This window comes from Camelus bactrianus, chromosome 2 (assembly GCF_048773025.1).
Source record: "Camelus bactrianus isolate YW-2024 breed Bactrian camel chromosome 2, ASM4877302v1, whole genome shotgun sequence".
In the NCBI taxonomy this organism is placed as follows: domain Eukaryota; kingdom Metazoa; phylum Chordata; class Mammalia; order Artiodactyla; family Camelidae; genus Camelus; species Camelus bactrianus.
The window spans coordinates 26,554,133-26,576,180 of record NC_133540.1 but is presented as its reverse complement, the minus strand read 5'-3'; the positions used below and the strand labels follow the sequence as shown (position 1 = coordinate 26,576,180).

At 50.2% G+C, this 22,048-nt stretch overlaps 1 protein-coding gene across 3 annotated transcripts in view; it reads left to right on the top strand.

Annotated features, from left to right (window-relative positions):
* The window catches only part of TMEM131L (transmembrane 131 like), a 160,503-nt gene extending 143,490 nt beyond the window's left edge, over positions 1–17,013 (top strand). For 2 of the 3 annotated variants that reach the window (XM_074377132.1, XM_074377143.1), the window contains exons 28-35: positions 2,022–2,188; positions 3,518–3,703; positions 5,780–5,858; positions 6,729–6,811; positions 11,751–11,871; positions 13,331–13,422; positions 15,034–15,173; positions 15,899–17,013. In XM_074377132.1, coding sequence (XP_074233233.1) covers positions 2,022–2,188; positions 3,518–3,703; positions 5,780–5,858; positions 6,729–6,811; positions 11,751–11,871; positions 13,331–13,422; positions 15,034–15,173; positions 15,899–16,174 — 1,144 coding nt within the window. In that variant the 3' untranslated portion in view covers positions 16,175–17,013. The remainder of the gene's footprint in view (positions 1–2,021; positions 2,189–3,517; positions 3,704–5,779; positions 5,859–6,728; positions 6,812–11,750; positions 11,872–13,330; positions 13,423–15,033; positions 15,174–15,898) is intronic. The other variant, XM_074377138.1, reaches the window with a different exon arrangement.
* Positions 17,014–22,048: the final 5,035 nt, after the last annotated feature.

The following is a 22,048-nucleotide window of genomic DNA, read 5'->3' as shown; positions in this document are numbered from 1 at the left end:
AGGCCCTTCAGTCCTGCAGAAGGTGGGTTCCCGGGGCTGTGGGCAGTGAGGTGCGGACACCCCGTGGTTTGCTGGAAGGGGCAGAGCCGGCCGTGAACCAGTTAGGCCCTCTCCTAGGGAACCCTTGCTTCCTTGAGACACTTAATCTCCCTGAGCTTTCAGTATCTTATCTGTGGTTATCCCATATTTCTGGGTTTCCAGAAATCTCTTTCCATTGAATTTTCGGTCAGTTCTGCAGCTTGAGGAATTTTTCCACCAGGTCAGGAGTGTGTGCTTTCTGACTCCAGATCCCCACCTGGTGGTGTCGTCTCTGAGTTTTGACTCCTTGGGTTAGATTTCCAACGCCCTGCACACAGGCACGGGGAGCGCCTCCAGCAGCAGTGACCTCCCTGGGCCTGGTTTTATGAAGGAGACTCAGGCCCAGCTCCCTGAGCCCGCCCTGAGTGGGCGGCGAGGCGTGTTTCCTCCCTTGACGCCCCTCCGCGCCCACCACTCTGGCTTTTCTTTTGAGTTCCAGCAACTGGGGATTTCTCTTTCCTATGAGCCCAGCTCGGCACTTAACTGTGTTTCTGTCAGCTTGTCCTCTAGCAGGTCCAAACTGGTGTGGGGAGAGGGGTGCACCTCGCTGAACTTCCTCTGGTTGGAAGGGAGCTCTGGCAGAGCCTCCGCCTGGTGGCAGGAGCCCCTGATGGGGGCACATAAGATGCTACTTACAGTGTCTGTCTCCAGGTTCCCACAGAAGTTGTGATCGGGAGCTCAGACCTTGGGATTCAGCCCTGAAATGTGCCCCCTGGCACATCCTGCTCTGGGGAGGTGACCCCAGCAGGGTCAGCAAAATGCAAATAGAGAAAAAAGAAAGATACCCATGGTCAGATGATTATTAACACTGAATCCTGGTCACTGACTGGTAGTTATTCTCATTTAGGCTGAATTATTTGAAAGCTGCAATGTGGTCTCCGGTAGAAAGGAAAAATCACCCCTTGTATTCCTTTACATGTATTTTCATAAAAATTTGAAGGACTTAAGTGGAATAGAGAGAGAAAACTAGAGTGAAATTTCGCCATGAAATGTTCTGATGTGTTTTTAAAAGCAGATTTCTGACATGCTAAAGAAACAAATTAAGTTGTTAAAGAGTAATTCCCAGGTAGCTTGTAGCTCGTCAAATGTTTTGAGAACACGATGCTTAAGGAGGTGACTGTCACTGGCTTGTCTGTTTCCTTGGCTCGTGCTTCTGTACGCCATTTAGCCCGAGCGGTCAGAAACGAGTGAGACTGTGGCTCCAACTCACATATCTAGTCTTACCTGCCACCCTCCAAACCTGCCGTGAGCTGCTGAAGTTGGACCATATGCAGTAATCATCTAAGCATTCCTGTAGCATTCTCTACGTGTTTCTGTGTTTCCTATAACTGTGTTATAGGTATTTCCTCAAGTTCACGGTCTAGCCAGAGAGAGATTAGTATTGGACTATGAACTCCTGGGAGAGGAACTTCATTCTTTGCAGACACTGCACTGTTTTTCCTAACAATATGTGGCTCGTGGTCATCACTCAGCAAATGTTTGCTTAAGTGGATGAATGAGGAAAGATTTAAGTTAACACTCAGGACTTCCCCCTGGACACCACGGGCATGTTCACCTGCTGAGAATCATATTTTACACTAGAACCAAGGAAGACATGCCAAGAGTTGTGGGTTCTGTCTCTGCACCTGCCACTTGCCAGTGGACCTTGGGCGACTCGCTTAACCTGCGGAGTTTTATTCCTCTTGCTGAAAAATATGAAGAGATTAAATGAGCATCGACTTAATTCTGATTCTGAAATGGCAAACTCTTGTCCTTAGTAATAACATCTCCCCCTTCCTCATCATCTTCTCCCCGCAGACCCAAAGAGAAGGGGTCTCCAGTTGTCCCAGATTCGTATTCTCCCCTCGGATAAGTCTTGAGGAAATCAAGTAGGTATGTTTGCAGGATAACACGTGATGTGGTTTTTTTTTTTTTTGTTTTTGTTTTTTTGGTGGCTCTTCCAGGCCTTCTGAACAGAGTGAATTAAAGCTTGTGTGCAGTGAATTGGAAAGGTCAGAGCTGAGTGGCGACCTGGATGTAAGAAGCTGGTGCATCCAGGAAAATCCCGGGGAAACGTGTAAAACAGATGCTGGCCTGGGACGCAGCTTACCTGCCGCGCAGGGAGAGGCAGGTATGGAGCCTTGCTGAGCTGCCCACGTGCTGCTCTCGGGGTTGCTGCTTCTCCGGGGGAGTGTCCAGTGTGTCTTGATGAGATTGTCACCTCCCAGGCAGTGTAGCTCACTGGAGCCCGAGTAGGATGCTGTCAGGAGGAGTCCAGGTGCTGGGATTCTTCTGAGATTCTTTCCCTAGTGTTGTTGCCCCTCCCGACCTCCCCCTCCCCTGACATGTAGCCATTCTCATCTCTGCGCATGCAGATTGCTGAAGGGACGGTTGGTGCTTGCTCTGGACTGACTTCCTCGGGAAAGAGGGGAGTGGGGAAAAGGCAGGTGAGAACAGCGGCTGTTCTCATGCACACGTGCTAGGCGGTTCCCGCAGAGCCAGGCTGCTGCCCCGTGAGGGCTGATGGGTTGGGTCCTGGGGGGGAGGTGGTAGAGGGCACCCAGCGCTGGGTCCAGGGTAGGGCAGTGCACATTGGGTGCCAGGCGGGAGAGTTGGGGTGCTCCCGCTGACACCCACGTTCCCAGACATGTGCCCACGTCAGTGCACCCGAGACAGTACGCAGAGGTAGCGGGGCTTCTTGTTCAGCCCCTTGACACGTGTGTGTTGCCTCTGGATCTTATTAGAGGTTCTTCCCACCCACTCTGGAACTCTTGGTGGACATTTTAATAAAGAAATTACCTATAAATCTCCAGTCCAGTAGAATAGCTTTGATTTTCTTGAGAGAAATGCTTGTTATTTCCAGAACCGTTTTGGGGTCAAGATTATTATTGGAATTGACGGTCTGAGCCCCAGACAGCATTAATTGTCCATCTGACAGCAGAGCACTTAGCACAGCACAGCTCACCCCAGTGGTTTCTTAAGGTCCCATCATTAGTTTCAGTTAATTTTTGTTTAATTGAAGTATAGTCAGTTTACAGCGTTGTGTCAATTTCTGGTGTACAGCATCATGTTTCAGTCATACATGTACATACATATATTCCTTTTCCTATTCTTTTTCATTATAGGTTACTACAAAATGTTGAATATAGTTCCCTGTGCTCTACACTATAAACTTGCTGTTTATCTACTTTATGTGTAGAAGTTAGTATCTGCACATCTCAAACTCCCAGTTTATCCCTTCCCATCCCCTTCCCACCCTGGTAACCACCAGTTTGTTTTCTGTGTCTGAGTCTGTTTCTGTTTGGTAAATAAGTTAACTTTTCTTCTCTCTGGATGAGCAGAGGTCGCAGATCTGAAGTTGAACCTTGTCGTCTTCATAGTTTGGCCTCCCTCCTTTGATGAGAGTTGGCCTCGCGCTGAACGTTGTGTAGGTGAACGTGGCCTCTCTTCCTCCCTGCAGAGGGTTACTACCAGGATTCCAGGAAGAAGTGCGGGGAGAAGTCCTGCTCAGACTCCAGCTCGGACTGCGGCAGCTCCTCGGGGAGCGTGCGTGCCAGCCGGGGCAGCTGGGGCAGCTGGAGCAGCACCAGCAGCTCCGACGGGGACAAGAAGCTCACGGCGGGCCCCCAGCACTTCCAGCCGGCCGGTGAGTCCGGGGCTGAGTCGTGGCCCCGCTCCCCGCCCTCCTCCGGACCCAGGACGGGGGCCAGGGCTGCCTCCCCAGCCCGGAGCACAGATGCCTGTGCCTTTGAGTGTTTGCTGTGCTTTGAATTTTATCCACTTTCTTTTTCTTCCTTCCTTCCTCCATCTGTTATTATTAGTAGTATTATTATTTAAGTCTCCATCTTGGAAACAGTTGGAAGAATTCCCACGTTTTCACTTGTACATTTTTATTGTGGTATACACAACACAATTTACCATTTTAACTGTTTCTGAGTGTACAGTTCAGTGGCATTGAGTACATTCGTATTGTTCTGCAACCTCCACCACCGTCCATCTTCAGACCTTTTCCATCTTTTCAAACAGAAACTCGGCACCTAGTCAACCCCAGGTTTCCCTTCCCCGCCCCTGCAGCCCTGTGACCTCTGCTCCACTTGCTGTCTGTGAATTTGGCCACTCTGGTAGCTGGTCAGGGGAGTCACACAGATTTGTCCTTCGGTGGCTGGCTTGTTTCATTTAGCATGATGTCTTCAGGGTTCACCCATGTTCTGACATGGCAAGGTTTCCTTCCTTTTTAAGGCTGAATACTATTCTGTCATGGGTATATACCGCATTTTGTCTGTCCATTCTTCTGTTAATGGACACTACCTTTTGGGTATCATGAATAACGTTGCTGTAAACAGTGGTCCCCACTTTGAGAAATTTGAAGATGCAGGAAAGGTGGAAGCAGCATCTGTATTTCTATGACCCAGAATTAATTCCTCTTAATTTTGTCAGATTTGTCCTAATTTTGTTTTTAAAGAATAATACTTTATAGCCTGTTCCATTTCCCCCTCCTTGAGAGACTCACCATCCAATGTCATAGACTTGGCGTGTATTCTTTTAGTCCATATTTTATTTTACATTCACACAGCCATCAACAAAATAGAGAATTGTTTTAATTTACACAAAGGAGATCGTACTTCAGGGTAGCACATTGTGGCTTCCTTTTCCCTTGGCATCATTTGTTACAGCTCAGTGTCTATGTAAGGATTTAATTCACCCCTTTTCACTGTTACAGTCGACACAGAACGTGGTTAAGCATTGTATCAGGGCAGGGATTCCCGCTGGTGTCACCGTGGCATCTGTGGGGTGCTCGCTCTGTGGGGTGCAGAGGACCCGGGCTCAGAGGGGTCGTGTGGCTCGTTGGACACACTGGACCCCACGTCTCCCTCAGAGCCCAGCCCACTCCCCCCACCTCCCTCTCCGTACAGCAGCCTCTCTGCTGGCCTCTGTTCTCCCTCCTGCCAGCAGTGGTACCTGTAAAGAAGGTCTCGTCTGACAGTCCAGGGCCCTGGTACCATAGCAACCTAGACAAACGCCCACTTGTGAGTTGATTCTGTTTCTCAGCCTTTTTCTCATCGTTGGCCCCTCCAGCAGGTGCCTTTGTGGACACCGTTTGCCTAACAACCCTCCTAAAATTTCAGTGCCACCGACATACACTGTGTATCTGTTTATTACTGTGTGCTGTGTCTCACACATAAATGATAAGCTATTCCCAGCCCCAGGAACCAAACCAGCCCCGCCCCATCTGCGGGGACAGTACCGCCAGCGTGGAGGATGCACGGACTTGGATGTAGGCCCTGCTCGTGGCGTTTTATGTGGGGGCAGGGATGGTTTTCTTGGTCACTGAAGACAGCCTGCCTGATAGAAGTGCAGCTGGGGGCATAAGGCCAGCGACAGGAGAACGAGAAAGGTGTTGCTGTGACACGGTGGCATGTGATGCAGTCTGGGGGTGTCCGGAGGTTGTATAATAAGTACCAGGAAAATGTCCCCATTATAATTAACGGTGTGAAAGACCAAAAAGGCAAAGTGTTTCTGAAGTATGATCCCACACATTTTATGCATATACATACATAAAAAAATTTTTAATTAAAAAAATTAAATTACTCAATGTGTAAATGTCAGTTTAAAGTGAAAATCATTCATCTGCGGTTAATGATATTAGCAGTCTGCGTCTTAATATATATACAGTTGAATTATGCTTGTAAAAACTTGTGATCCTCTCTTTGTTTTTATGCAGGAGACAGTGTTTTGCAAAGTGACTTTCCCCCCGAAACCCCCATCATCTTGAATCTTTCTCATAACATCTGCAACCCCACGTAAGTGTTTCATTTTCCAGCTTCTGCAGTGTGTTTTAGGTACTGCTTTTCCTGTCATTCAGTGTGTTTTTTCTTTGCACTTGGTTCTGCAGGCGAAAATATAAACACCTTTTAAGGATGTGAGAAAGTAAAGTCTGATTTTATTAACAGTTCAGAGCATGTGGTCCCTCCAGGTGAACACGGTCCCATGGGAGCATCGGGTATCGCTGGTCCTTTCAGTGATAAGGCCACGTTAGAGAACATCTCATTCCTGAAAGTAGGAAGAACACGAGTTAGGGATGGGAACCATCTACTCTTTGCTAGGACTCGAAATAAAATAGCACTGATGATTCAGAAAAGTTTGCAGGAACCTAGTTGACCCGCATTTGTAATTTCGCCGTGTGCTGATTTCTGCAGCATCGGACAAGATAAACAAGCCCCATTTACTGAGAGAGAGAAAGGGAGGGGACGTAAGAAGGAGAGGGCTTCAGAGTGAGAAGTGGAAGGAAGTGTTAGGCTCCTTGAGGGGACAGGAGGGTGTCATTCAGTGGAACTGGACAAGGGAGGCTCTGTGCGAACTGTTTCTGTCTGGGGTAGAGAGTAATTTGGGGCAGAGAACTGCTTCCCACTGGTGGGAGGTGGATTGGAAACTGCAGATCGATGCCCGAAGTTACCTTGGTTAAAACGTGTTGTTGTTTATTAAAACAAGACTTGGCTGGATCTGGGGAAGTTAACATTTCCAGCCCTTTTCTGGGTGTGTAACATTGTGTCTCCAGTATCCGTATGTTTTTGAGGGGAGGCTTTCATGTAAAAACTCAGAGTGGGTCATACAAATTCAGTATTTCCTTGTTCAGAAAGTCAGTAGTTCCCCTCTTCGTGCTCTCCCCGCAGAGATGCGAGTGACCTCCCCCGGTTCTCGAATGCTGCCTGTCCCAGCCTTCCTGCTGGACCTGCGGGTGTTGAGGAAGACAAAGGTGAGGCCTGTTCCTCTTGCTCGGGATGCCGGCCAGGGGTCCCTGTTGCCCTGCTGGCCGGGGAACTGGGGGGTGGATGAGGCAGGCTGGGGACCAGGGCCCAGGGCCCCATGGCTCTGGGTTTTCGTGCCTCGGGAAGGCACCTGTCCTCTGCACGGGCATCCTCGGGGCCTCTGACTTCAGCTGCCCTTCTACACTGGCCCTCAGCCCCCTCCTGGTAAACGAGGCACAGATGGCCTGTGGCCCCCAAGCAGCAGTGTGCCTCTAAATACCACTGCCTTTAGTTCCCTGTTCCCATCCGAGATGGCAGAAATAGAGGGTGGTGGTAGGCCAGCTGGAGAGCCGACCGAGGGTGAGGGTCTGTCACCTGTATCAGCCGACCTCCGCTTCCCCTGCGTCTTCACCCTCCTCCCTTTGCTGCAGAAGCCTGTTGGCCGGCCTCAGTGACCAGCCTCCCTCCTGCCCCAAAGCCCACCGATCTCTTAGCTTCTGCCGGCCCCTGCCAGGCGGGGGTCTGTGGCCCCAGAGCGCAGAGTGCAGACCCGGCGGGAAGGAAGCCTGTTCCTTCCTGGGTCTGTCCCGGAGGTTACCTCCAGGCCTTCTTCTCCCTTTCCCCTCCCCTTAACCTCTCTCGCCTTGGTTGGTCTCGTGGCTCCTGTTTTCCTCTTGTGCCTCCTTCCTCCCTAACCCGGTCAGGGCTCTGCAGGGTGAGCCTGGTGCGTTTCACCCTCCGGGCATGCTCGGCTCCGATACGCATGTTTGCTCATGTAAATCGTGTGGGAGCTAAACGCTGCTCTGCACAGTGGAGCTGTTCTACTATGAAGGCATGAGGCTTCTGTGTCCTCTGGTCACATTTTGGACTGGCTGTCAAATTATCAACAGAAATAAATGAACTGTGAGTTCGATCTGATTACTAGTCCAGTAAAATTAGTTTTCAATGAAAAGAACCTCTTAAATTCAGTAATTTGTTGAGGTGAGATTTGGGATGTTTAAATGGTACCACCTTTTTTCTTGGAGGTAATAGAAGAGGGAGAGGATGTAGTTGATGGTGGGGAAGGAGAAAACCTGTGTCCAACAGACACATCTCAACGTGTTCTTCTGTCTTTGTTTTGTCATCAGTTTGGAGAATTGTATGTCATCTAGTGTCTTAATCCATGGGTGTGTGTGTGTGTGTTTCAGGTGTCTTTTACCTTGTCTTCACTAATCTATTTCTTTTTGACGATGGGTTACAATCCCTGGCTAGACCATAAAGTCACTAAAGAAATAGAACTTGTCCACAGTTCCTGTCTGCAGAGCCCCGGTCCTGTCCCTGTCTCCCTGCCCATCACCTCCCTCGTGTGCGCAGCCTCAGTTCTCTGATCTGTTGTTACATCACTTCCCCGCCTCCCCTCCCGTGATCGCACCCCCTATGCAAAGCCGCAGTCGTGCTTCTGCCCGGTTCTCCAGCTTCTCTGCCTGTTTCTGTGCTGATGAGCGAGACTGGAATACAGCTGCTTGTCAACACGCTATCCTCCCCGGGCAGCGGCTGCATCTCCCTGGGCTCCTCACCCCCGACCCTCCTCCAGCATCTCTGCCTGGTTCTCCTAGTCGATCTTGCGTCCTGTTTCGCTGGGGAAGAGAGAAGCAGTTAGAGATCTTCCCCTGCTCCATCTGCCACCTGTCACCCTTGCTCCTTTCGTGTTGCGACCTGTGGGGTGCCAGTGCAGCCCTCCCCTCCAAGGGTCCTTGCCAGCATCGGGTTTTCTCTAAAGAGTCGTTCCCAGCAGCGTGCAAATATCCTGTAATTCTCCGGTCTTTGAAAAACCGACAGCAGCCAAAACCCTCTCCCTTGACCCTGTTGTCTAGTGGCTCCTGACCCCTTTGTTTAGGGGAACAGCTTGCTGATTCCGACCCCTTTCTCTGGTTCTCCCCCAAACCCTGTGGACTGGCTGTGCTGTGATGCCCTGAGGCAGTGTCTGCAGGGCACCAGTGACTTCCTTGTCTGCAAATCCCACACTCTGTCCTCTGTCTTCAAGTCGACCTCCTGTGGACCCAAGACATTCTGCTCTGGCTGTACCCTCCGGGGTCCCTGTGCGATTCCTCCTCCCCTCTGCCATGCTGGACGCTGTCGCCGGGAGGCCAGGCCCATGCTCCCCTGCTGGTCGTGTCCCCCTCACAGCTTCTCCCCCTCCCCCAACAACTCCCACCTCTGTACCTTCAGTCTGGCCTCATACAGCCACTTGCCACGTGCCCTCTGTCCTTGGGGGACGCACAGATGTCCCAGAGTGACTGCCACCTCCTCCCTCAGTCCTGCTCCTCACCGGCTCCCCACTTGGTCTGTCTTGTCACTCAGGCCAGAAATCTAGGTGCCAGCGTCGCCTTTTTCCTTGTCCCCCACGCACAGTCTGTTGTCTTACTCTCAAAGCCGTCTGCCTTCCAGATGCATCCAGCGTCTGTTCACTCCTCCCACCTCCACCGTGACTGCCCTGGTCCAGGCCGCTGTCATCCCTCACTTAGGTAGTCACCGTGACCACCGGACAGGTCTCTCTGCTTCTGCTCTCTCCTCACTACTGTCTCATTGTTTTCTCTTCTCTTTTTTTTTTTTTTTTTGAGGTGTAATTGATACGTAACATTATATGAGTTTCAGGTGTACGGCATAATGATTGCACATCTGCATATGTTGCAAAACAGTCAGCACAGCGAGTCTGGTTAACATCCGTCACCACCTTGCCGTCTATTTTTAACAGCAGCCAGAGGGATCGTGTTAAACCTAAGTCAGATCACGTCACTGTTGAGGACTGGGAGGGGTCTGAGGCGTTCACCCTAACCACAAGCTAACCAGCTAGTCTGCCACGATTCTGCAGATGCTGGCAGAAGACAGGGAACTCCTGGGTCAGAGGCAAAGGACGTTTAGCACCGCAGGCAGCCCGGCACACTTCCTTCAGGCCCCCTTGCTGCCAGTCTCTTGGCCGCCTGCACGTGCAGTGGTCAGTGGTTGCATGACAGGAAAGGAGCCCTGAGCTAATGGAGCCCAAGTGTTTTTTATAAGAGGCAGGAGATGTTACCTTTATTGTGTTGGACAAAACAAACTTGCCCCCTGCTCTAAAGGGAGACCCTGTCTCTATCTTCTGAGGCTTTGTTTAGCAAATTCCCTTGAAAGGGTAGGTCAGAATGTGGACAGCCAGAGCATCGGGTCTCAGGAAGTACAGAAAGGTGAGACCCACAGAGGACAGTCTCCTGGCAGCACACATGCCCCTTGTTTCTGTGTGGTCTTGGCTTCTGGTCCCTTTGCTCATGAGGACATCACTCCGTTAAGCAGTTCTTGGTTCATCTGATGGACAGAAGGGGGCAGTGAGTCTCTTAATTGGCTCCTACAGCATCTAGTTCCCACTGCTCTCAACAGGACTCAAGCAGCAGGGTGCAGCTGCCCTGCAGCGCTGACCGCAGCCCTGCTGCGCAGAGTCCCGACCCAGCCGCTGAGCGAGGCTGTAAACCCCCGGTCTTCCTTGGGAGGCCGGGCGGCTCGCTCCTCACGTCTCTGTCCTGACCTCTCCAGGCACGGCAGGAGGTGTTAGTGACGGCTAGACTGGGCCTCGGCCAGCCGGAGGGCGTCCAGGGCACTGCTGTCCACAGCAGCCCTGACCAGTGGGCTGAGGCTGCCCTGAATGCCTTCTGGGCCAAGGGGGTGTCTTTGACCACTTCAGCTCATTTTAGCAAAGTTTATCCCACTTTTTCTAATTGGACGGCTCCCTCGTGGTGAACACTGCCCGTAGGAGGTGCGTGAACCACAAGTGATCCTTCTGGGAAGCTCCCTGCATGGCCAAGGGTAGCCCCTCATTGAGAGACCTCCACACTATGAAAGCCACGTGGTCTAGGGGTGCTGTTTCTTTAAACACTCCAAGGTCTCTCTGACCACCCTGAGCGGCCAGTCTCCGGGTTTACAGGAGGGGGACTACCGCCATCTCCCACACAGCAGGTGCAGGGAGGTTTGTGTCTACTTGTTGGGCTCCCCCCATGGCAGAGGCACAGGCAAGCAGTGTCCCCAGTGTAGCTGGCTGGCTGGCAAACCTTTGGGTTTCCAAGTCATTTTGAATGGTTGAGTCACGTCTTTCTATGTGGAGGCACTGCCTGTGTGCAGATGGCCAGCCTGTCCCTTTAGTCCATGCCACCAGCCAGTGGCATCCATCTGTCCATCTATCCATCCATTTATCCATCCATCCATCCATCCATCCCATGAGTGACTGAGCAGTGGCTATGGCATTGAAGGCGGGAGACCAGCAGAGGTGCTGACAGGTGTTTTGCTGGGAGGTGCACGAGTGGGGCATCCCCTGGAAAGGTTAAGGGGGTCGATGATCAAACTGAGTTCAGAACCGTGTGGCGGGTGTTGGCGGACCCAGCAGTCAGGCCTTTACCCAGCTTTAGAGAGCCATCCCCAGCCCTGCTCCTTCCTGAGGAGGGGTCCGGGGGCGGTTCTGAAAAACTGGTATCACTCATGTCACTTTGTGCCCCAGGCCTCCTGGAGTCCACAGTGGTCCCTCCCCAGGTGTTGACATTGGTCCCCACCCGCCCCACTGCCACAGAATCCTGGTGTCTTATCCCCGGGGCTGCACCGTTTCCCCAGCTTCTTACTTCTGTTTGTTGTTTGGCTCTGCTTACTTGAATGCAAACATGTTCACTGCTGTGTCCTTGGAATCTGGGGGCTTTGCAGAAAGCGGGCCCATGAGTACCATTGAGTCATCACAACGGTCTTGTAACCTGGGTCAGGAGACGGTGGTACCTGCCGTCTGAGGTAAAGGTCAAAGCCGCCTGCTGTGTGTTCACTTGACGTCCGGACGGGGCTGGAGGAGGGCAGAAGTGGTCCCCACGATGGGGGACCGGGTTGTGCTTTCTGGAGGGAGGTGAAGTTGAGCTGGTCCTGCAGGGCCGGGAGGTGGACTGAGAGGCTGATCCTCTTCCCTAGGTCTGTACCCGCCGGGAGACCTGTGGCCCTCGCAGCCCGTGTGTGTGACGAGCGGCTTCAGCTGCGCCCTGGAAAGCGGCGTGCCGGCCGGGGTGCAGGGACCCGCCCCGCTACCCAACAGGTACGGCCTCCTCTCCCACCGGCGACCGGAAGATGGCCTCGCTTGGCCCCGTGGCGCCTGAACTGGGTGCTGCCACCTGCCTGGTTGAATCGCGATGTCTCAGAAATAACAAACCAAGAACTGAGAGAAACACGAAGGGGAAAAAGTAACGTAGCTGGTGACCGTGTCATTGCTTCACTTTTTAAAAAGATGAGCTATTAATATATTCAATGAAAAGATGAACTATTAGTAGATTAGAGACAAAATGGAAAAAACAAAAACGGTCGCTCATAATTCCTACTAGCTCACAGAAGACAAACTGTCATTTTTCCATGGCATTCATCTTGCACACATTTAAACATCAAAAGATCGAATAGTTTGAGTACTGGGAAATCATTACCCAATGGCAGTTTCTTAAATTCACCATCGGATATGTCATTCAATTGTGAAAACTTGAGAAGATGTTCATATCTATGTGTAATCAGAGTCCATTTGAAGTTTTGTTGTTTGTTTGTTCAGCTTATTATAGAGGTATTTACTTTCTTACTTTCTGTAGTGAAAGTCCACATTGGAATTGGGATCCAAGCACCTACCACGAGTCACAGTTTGTGTGGCTGTGGTTCACGTGAGCGAGTGCTGGCCCTGCCCCGAGGGTGGGCTTTAAGTAGCGGGACATGTTGAAGCCCCTGGACGTGTGCTGGGACCCTGGATGGCATCCAGCCCTCTGCATGTTAACAAAGCCACAGCCACAGGGTCTGCCTCCCGTTAGAACAAACGTGGGTGGACGCTTTTTGGAGTCTATACCTTTTAATTAGCAGTGAGAGCCAGTTTTTCAAATATTGATCTTGCTATTACATGGTTGCTATCTGACACCAGGTGAGAATGATTTACAGTCTAAATGGAAGTAATTCTCTGGGAAATGAAAGCTGGGTTTGGACCCATTCCCCTTATCCTTGGGTAATTTATTTGCTTTTCATGATAAGAGTCTCATTTAAAGAAAAGCTCCCCGGCCCCCTTTTCTCCTGGGTCCTTGGCTCTCTCTGCTCAACAGATCAAACTTCCATCTCTGAGGGTTTTTTTGGGAATTACAATTTACATACAATATCACATTAGTTTCAGGTGTACAACACAGTGGTTTGATATTTGTACACGTTGTGAGATGGTCACCATGCAAGGCTAGTCACCCTCTGTCAGCACCGTTATTCCGACAGTCCTGACCATTTGCCCTGGGCTGTGCTTTTCACCCCCGTTGTGAAGGAAGTGGGCGTCCAGTCCGAGCCATCCAGCCTGCAGTGGTAGGTCGTGGGTGATGAGCACACTGAGTTAGTCTTTGATTCCGTGACGATAAAGTACACCATTTATTTTCCAAAATTGAGGGACTGGCAGTGATGAGGATGCTAGGCAGGTAAACCGTTTTCCTCTTTCTTCCCTTGGTCAGTTGACATCCTGTTTCTGAGACTAGACCTCTTGCTTTTTGTAGCAGTTTCATTGATTGGAGCGCGACCTGTGAAGGCCAGTTTCCCGGTGTGTACTGCCCCCTGGAACTGAATGACTACAACGCCTTTCCAGAAGGTAGGAGCTGTTTGGACAGTCCCAGCGCCATCCTTTTATCCTGGGAAAGTCAAAGCAGAGAGGGTGTGGACCTAAGACACCAGCTGCAAAGAATGTGGCCTTTGAGAGCCATCTAACAGGAGGCTGCTCAGTCCTTCCTGTAGGTCCTGCCGTGTGTCATTTTATGTGGCCTCAAGAAGCCCCTCAGCCCGAGTGTACAGGGGCTTTTACACAGAACCCTGATCCACCCAGTCCCTCAGATCAGGCGGGACGGGCTCGTCTGCATTTGTGTGCACCTAACATTGTGGGTGGTCTGTCGGGAGGCCAGGGCTTTAGTCGTTACTCTTTAGGCAAACACATCCTTGGTGAGATAGAATCATTTACCTCCTTGTTCCTCAGCATGTCCTGACTCTTCTGCCCCTGGGAGATGCTGCAGAAGGAAGGAAAGGAGCTCGGAGGGGCAATTGTGGGAAATTACAGATGCCTGGGCTGGAGTCAGCACAATTGCTTGTACTGATCTGGGTTTTGGCATATGCAGTGCTCTCTGATAGCCACAAGGGGGTGCTGTGGGCACTTTCTCCCTGCGTGTGAGGCTGTGTTTATTATCTTCTTACTGACAACTGCGAAGTGCCTGGTGCCTTCTGCTCTTAAATCAACGCATTTGGTGTGTGTGCAGGTGGCTGACAATGGCATGACAGGTAATAAAGGAAAATTTTCAGCATTAATAAGAATCTTGACACTATTTAAATCTATGGTAGTATTTACACTACCCATCACATTATCAAATACAGAAAATCAAGCCCAGAGGAACTACATCCTCCCCGAGGGCTTCCCAGGTGATGTGTCTCAGGGAGTAATTACTTTATGTCTGTATTTCTTTTCATTTTTTATATTTTTTTAGGGGGGTTAATTAATTAATTAATTTCTTTTTGGGAGTATGGCTACTTTATTTCTTTAATTCATAAGCAAAATATGAAAGTTATATTTTTCTTCATAGATGCTTATTTGTGTCTCTCCCTCTCCCATCATTTGCAACCTTCTTGTTCACTCCCATCCCCCAAATAATTGCTTTGTAAATTCAATTTTAAAGATCCTGCTACTTTGGACCCACTTCTCTGACTGTTTAGTTGATGATTTAGTTTGTGCTAATTGGAAGTTTACCTCATACTGTCTATGCAAAACAACACATTTTGTTAAGAGTCACGGAAATACGCTGCCAAGGGTATGGGAAGTCTAGTATCAGCCATTAGGAGACAGATGATATTAACTACAGATCAGGGTTACGAAGCTAAACTGGAAGACAGTTGGTTATCAATGAATTGCCTCTTAGAGTAAAACTGTCCCTATGAGTAGCATGTTACAGATGACAAGACGAGTCTAGACCAGTGATTCTCAACCCTGGCCCCATGTTAGGGTTTATTTATTAATTTTTAGAGGAGGTACTGGGGACTGAACCCAGGACCTTGTGCATGCTAAGCACGCACTCTACCACTGAGCTATACCCTTCCCCCACCACGTCTGTCTTTAACTGGTCATATCGTAAGGCCTGGAAAGCTTTTTTTGCCTGAGAGTGAGAATTCCATTCTTTCCAGAAAAATGTTCACTTCTGTCGATGTCTCCCATTTGTCACAGAAAACATGAACTGCCCCAGTGGCTTCCCCTGTCCTGCCGCAGTTCAGACGGACTTTGCTGACCACAGCTCCCAGTCTGCCTGGAACAGCCCCCCCAGCGTGCCGAGCACCTGGGGACACGCTGGTCTCATCAGTTCTCCGGTCAGTGCTGCCCGCCCTGCTGCCTGGGCCCCGGCTTCTTGCTGGTGCTTCCTTCCCCCTGGGCTCACCTGAGCTTTAGAGCTGGGTTCAGATCAGCTGGAGAGCCTGGCTGAGGCCCTTTGGTCACCGGCCGCACTCTGCGGGGCCCTTGCACGTAGTTAGACCGGGCTGGGTGGGGTGGGTCGCTGCAGACACCAGTGGCCTGGCCACCCAGTGACAGAGACACCCCGGCCACACGGAGGAGTGATGGTTGTTGATAAAAGCGAACTCAGGCCAGGAAGCTGTCTGGGACACAGCTGTGTTTCTGTGGTCCTGCTGACCTTTCAGCTTTGGGAGGAGGTGAAATAAACATCCCAGGAAGGTCAGTCAGTGGTAGGCGACCAAGGCCCGGGGGCTTCCTGCCCCTGAACACGCTCTGTGCTTAAAAGCCCGGCCCTTCCGCCTTACTCAGCCCTTTCTTACAGAGAGAGGCGTTTGACTGTGGGTCCTTCCTGGGGTTGAAATAAGTTGTTCTAGCTTGATGGGGCGCTCACAACCTTCCGTTTGAGAGAAATGGAGTGACAGCAACCCAGATTGTTGAGAATAATTTAGTCACTTCCAAGTAGCTTGGACTGATACCACCGTGGCATCCACGGCTGTGTAGTCAACCTTGACATTGACATTGCCTATCTAAGGTGTCTTTATTTTTTTTAACTTTTTTTTTTCCCTCCTCATGTACACTTCAGCCCTACCTCACAAGCACCCGAAGCTTGTCTCCAATGTCTGGACTTTTTGGTTCCATCTGGGCCCCTCAAAACGACGTATATGACAACTGTTGCCCTGTCAGTCCCACCACGGAGCACTCGACTCACTTGGACAACCAGGCGGTCATGTGCAAGGAATACTACCCGGGGTTTAACCCGTTTCGTGCCTACATGAACCTGGACATATGGACTACCACAGCCAACAGGAACGCAAATTTCCCGCTGTCCAGGGACTCCGGTTACTGTGGGAATGTGTGAAAAGAAGAATCGGATTTTTAAACAATGTGAATAAAGAGGCTTGTGTTTGGATGACTAGCATAAACTGGCTGTTGAAATAGATTGACATTGGTGGATATTTTGGCACTTTTATATGAAAATAAATTTTTTTATGAAATCTGGGTGCTCTATTTTTTTTTTAACCCTTCGCAAATCAGTGGTAGAAACTAAGCATCTGGGCGTTGGACCTTCACAACTCAAGAAGTGCCTCAGATGCGCCAGATGTTTCTGTCAGAACCGGGGTGACTTCTCAGCAGGTAAGAGCTGAGGAAGAAGCGGCCAATGTGGTTCCCTCCCACCGTGGGCACAGGAATCCAGGGAGCCTGCAGACAGCAAATGTGATCGGCGGCACCCCAGGAGGTTCTGATCTGATGGACCGTAGCTCAATCAGGCTTTTGTTTCAAGCTCTCCGTTGACTGGAATGTGCAGCCGGTGTTGGCAACTTCGCTGATGGTCGCTGGCCTGGATGGACCTGCTCTGTCCGGGTGGAGGGGGCTCTTTGCAGACCTGGTGGGCACAGCTAAGTAGGGAGCCCGGCGCTGTTCTGCCGTCCGTCTGGCAGGGATGTCCCCTCCTCTCCGGCAGGCTGGTCCCTGGGGCAGGACAGCAGCATGGAGGTGCTGGTAGGTGTTCGGTTCCCCTCTGAGGGCACAGGCTCCTGCCCAGCACGGGTGCCCAGGGACCAGGGCCTGATGCACATTGGCTGGGCTGGTTTGTATCTGCTTGTCGGTGATTTTAGAAATCCACGTGGTGGTGGAAGTATGTTTGTATGTGTAAACTTGGAAGACATTTTAACTTTTAATAAAAATGCCTTATTTTTACATTTTGTTTTGTCTTTCTTAGAAATTCAGTGGGATGGAGTTTCGAGTGGAATGCCGGGCTTGCTTGCTTTGAGTTTCTTTCTTTCTGCCGTGGTTGTGTGGGGCCTGGCTGAGCAGGGCGAGGGCACCATACACTGGGGACTGCCCTTCTGTCAGGAGCACCTCCAGGCATGCTCTCGGGTTCCCCAGTTAGAATCCTGATCTGAGTGAAGCAGACCCTCGTCCCCAATACTGGATAACGCTGAAAAAAATAATTTACGTTCTAGGTATACACCCAAGAGAACTGAAAGCAGGGACTTGAACAAATGTTTACACGCCATGTTCACTAAAGCACTATTCACAATAGCCAAAAGGTAGAAACAACCTAAATGTCCATCAGTGGGAGAAAGGTTAAACAGAACATGCTGTAGACGTACAATGGGATGTCACTCAACCTTAAAAAGGAAGGACATTCTGACACATGCTATGACCTGAATGAACCCTGAAAACACGCTGAGTGAAGTCAGCCAGTTACAAAAGGACACATACTGTATAATTTCACTTACATGAGGTACCTTGTGTAGTCAAATTCAGAGACTGGAAGTAAAATAGAGGTTACGGGGGGCTGGAGGGGGGAGGCAGGTAGGGAGTTGGTGTTTAATGCAGACGGTTTCAGTTTGAGGATTTGAAAATATTCCGGGGATGGGTCGTGGTGGTGGTTACACAACAGTGTGGATGCACTTTATGCCGCTAGATTATACACATAAAACGGTGAAGGTAGTGAGTTTTGTGTTATACGTGTTCTACCAAAATAAAAGAAATAGTATTTAGGTTGATGAAAAAAGGCCCCAAAGCATTTTCAATTTTGAATTCAAAACTTCCCCACTGGACTGAGTCTAGACATTAAATACACGTTCTGCTCTCTCCTTGGTCCAAGGATCTAATTTTCCCCCTACTTTCATTGACCCCTCAATTCCCCTTCAGGGAAACATGAGAAACCAAAACAAGTATTGATTCCACTATACACAAAAGAAAGTAAAAAACCTTCACTTCAGCTGGAATATTATTTTCAGCCATAAGATAAAATCAGTCGTGGGGACCTGGAAGTTTTTATTCTTTTAAAAGTACATACTGAGCGCCTCCCAGGAGCTGGGACCTGCCCCGCAGGCTGTGGGTGCAGCAGAGAACAGGACAGATGAGGTCCTGCTGGCACATTCCAGAAGCAGGATTAGGGAAAAAGCCCACAGAAGGTTCAAGGAATATTTTGGGTATGACATGTGCTGTGAGGGCAGTTCAGGGTGATGTGATCAGCTCGGGGGAGGTGGCAGTGGGGACTAGGGGTGGGTGGGGAAGGTCTCCTTGAGGAGGTGCATCCCAGGTAAAACTTGATGAGGATGAGGAGAAAGCAGAGGGACGAGCAGGTGCAAAGGCCCTGGGGCAGGAGATCAGAGGGGCAGGGGCCCCATGAGTAAGGGACACAGGGGAAAGAGGGGAGCCAGCAAGGTGGACAGAGGCCACCTCTGTAAGGCCTTTTTGGCCACCAAAGAGAGAATGGGAAGTCCAGCGAGCAGTACCTGGAGAGTCTTAAGAGAGAAGGAACATTACCCCATTTGAGTGTCAAAGAAATCACCGACTGCTGGCAGGAGAGCTGGTACTGGGAGTGCGGGAGTAACAGTCACAGCAGTCAGAGTCCCCCATCCCATCAGCAGGATGAGGGACAGGACAGGCAGGTTGTGTGCGGACAGGCTGGTTGAGGGGGTGCAGGAGGTGAACACCTCAGACTGGGAGGCAGTGGCAGAGAGCTGGGTCGTGGTGATGCCCCTGACTGAGAGGAGGAGACCGGGCAGGGGCGGGGGCCTGAGGGTTGCATGTCAGACGGGTTCCGTGTGAGAGGCCTCGTGTGCCAGTGGAGACAGCGTAGAGGTAGCCGCACCGACAGATCAGAAGCCAGGTGAGGCTTAGGGCTGGAGCCGTCCACTGGGGCATCCTCAGCCTGCCGAGGGTTCTAATGTGATGGGAGTGAGTGAGGGGGGCCTTGCGAGGAGAAGAGTCTCAGGGAGTGAGCCTGGGACCTCACATTTAGTAGAGGAGGCAGCGGCAGAGAAGATCAGAAGGAAACACTGATGAGGTTGGAGGAAGCCAAGAAGGTGAGGCAGTGGCCAGCACCAGGTCAAACGCTGGAGGACCAGGTCAGATGAGGGAGCCGTGAGGGACCAGCCAATGACCGGCACTGGTGTCGTCACCGTCCCAGCTCGAGCCAGTGGACACCAAGCGAGGAGGCGGGGGAAGGTCAGTTGTGAGGGGAGCTTCGAAACAGGCGGTGGATGGGAGGCTGAGGGGGGCGATGGCCCAGCCTGCTGGCGTGCAGGGGACGTCAGAGCAGCAGGGAGCAGGTGGGCTGCGGGGAAGATGCAAGTCACCTTCCTGAGCCTGGACGGGGCAGGGGCGCGGCGCCCCCCATGGTGGGAGGTAGGCAGACCCAAGCAGAAGTGATGGAGCTCCCTCCTGTTTCTGTCGGGTACCTGCTGCACATCACGCACTGTACACGCCTGTTTTGTGGATCACGTTGTACCGGAACCCGGCCACTCCTTGTTCGTTCACCTAAAGGGGCAGAGTTGTTGCCACTGGTATGGCCTAAAATATCTACTCCAGTCCTTTACAGAAAACGTTGGCTGATCTTCGCTCGAGGGGACAGAAGGGCAACAAGAGAGCAGGAGCCTGGGCCTCCAGGTCCACAGAGGTGCCTGCAGCCCCGGACCCCTGACTCTGCAGCGGGAAGGGAAACAAACTCTCGTTTCAGCTACTGTTGTCGGGTCCGTTACAGCATCCACACGCACACCCGCCTCCGCACATGTCCAGGTCACCGCTGTCTCTGGCACCTGGCGTGGTGTCTGCTGCACAGGAGGGTGTGTAACAGGATGCGTGGGAGGGGCCCATGTGAGTTCAGCCATCTGGCCGTTAAAGAAGAGAGTCTTCATGATTAGAGAGTACTTCAATTACTCTGGGATTGGCCGCAAGCAAAGGCACACTAAACACACATACGTACACGTGTCACATGCCAGTCTCCACATGTAGAGCTCTTCACGACGGTTGTTACTCTGCTGGATTATGCTGCCGCTGGGGGAAACTCAGGGATCCCTAGAGTAAGCGAGGCAGGAGAGGAGACCGACCCCGCCTTCCAGGAGCTTAGATTTTAATGAAGACTCATCAAAGAGCATCCCCTTTGAGGCCAGATGTCGTGGGGTCTAACTCCAGCTTTACTACCTTCCCAGCTTCCCCGTGCCTCAGTTTTCTCTTCTGTAGAATGGAGCTAATAATGGCAACAGACCTCATAGAGACGTTGTGAGGATTAAATGAGCATTTACATAGTGCTTGGCATGTAGTAAGCCCTCAGTTGGCTACTACTGCTGTTGGTTACGCTTACTATCATCAATTTAAATGAAAGAACCTGAAACAATAGGCTGCCTATGAACTTAAGTCTCAGGGTCTGTAGGGGCAAGTGAGGCAAGCACTTTCTACATGGCTGATGAGATTGTAAACTGGTTGGCGATGTGTATTAGGTACCTGGAAAACTCTTCTATGAATTGACTTCTAAGGAAAACTGTAAAAGATGTGCACAAAAATTGGGTATCAGTTTCCTACTGCTGCCATAAAAACTTCCCACAAATTTAGTGGCGTAAAACAACACACACACACATACACACGCATATTTATATTTTTACAGTTTTGCAGGTCAGAAATTGAACACAAGTTTCACTGCACTCAAACCAAGGTGGTGGCAAGGCCGTCTTCCTTTGTGGAGGCTCCAGGGGAGACTCTTATTTCCTTCTTCCTTCTCCAGCCTCTCCAGGCTGCTGACCTTCCTTGGCTCATGGCCCCCTTCCTCCATCTTCAAAGCCAGCAATGCAGCATCTCTCTGACCCCATCTCCGTTGTCACATCTTCTTCTCTGACCAAAGGGTTCTCTTCTTTTAAGGACCCGTGTGATTAGACTGAGTCCACCCAAATCATCTCCCCATCTCAAGGTTCTTAACTTAATCACGTTTTCCAAGCCTTTTAGGCTCTACCGTCACGTGTTCACAGGTTCCAGGGTTTAGGATGTGGGCCTCTTTGGGGGCGGGGTCGTTATTCTGCCTATGACGTACCGGCGTATCCATTACCGTGTTTAGAACAGGGATGTGTTGGAAATAAATGTTCGACAGTAGGAATACGTTTAAATTATAGTACGTACAGATGGTGGCATACTAGGAAGCCTTTAAAAGCCGTTGTAAGAGAACGAGGTAGGCAGTGAAAGAGTTAGGATACAGTTTATACGCCGTTCGGGTTCGCACTGAATGGGGGCAGGGGAGGATGCGCTGTCTTGGGGGAGGGATTATGAGTCATCTTCATTTTTTGTTTGTTTCTTTTTCTCTTTGGTATTATCTATTATCAGCATGTTAACTATCACCCCACCTCCTCCCAAAACTTTTAATTAAGTCTTAAGGGAAAGTGTATTTTATTTAACAACGGTGAAAGTAAGTATGTTAAAAACAAACACTGAAGTCCTAATAAAATTTACATCATGCTATAAAAGGACAGGATTTAAAGGCAAAGGCAAAGTGAAACTTTCACTAAGCATTCCCTAGTAAAAATCCTATAAAATGAGGTATGTAGAAATTACTTGGGCTAGGATTAAAGGCACATGAGAATGTCTTTAAATACTCATACAGCCAACATCCAAAATGCAAGGCAGTCTAATTATAATTAGGTAAAATACTGGGCAAGTGTTATAGAAGTCACCTTTAAAATACAACTTTGTTAAAATACAACTTTGTTAAAATACATATAATATTTATGCAAACTCAAATTAACATTTCAAAATTATTTCTGTGTGACCCAGACATTTGGACAATTTACTGCTCCCCGTGGAGTACAGAGATGTTAGTAAAGTAGAACGTATTTATTAATTGTGTGATAGAATGTATGCAGTATTTAAAAAAGAAAACTTACTTTAGAAACCAAAAGCAAACAAAAACTCTACCTAATGTCATTGCATCAGGGTGGATGTTTTATTCCAG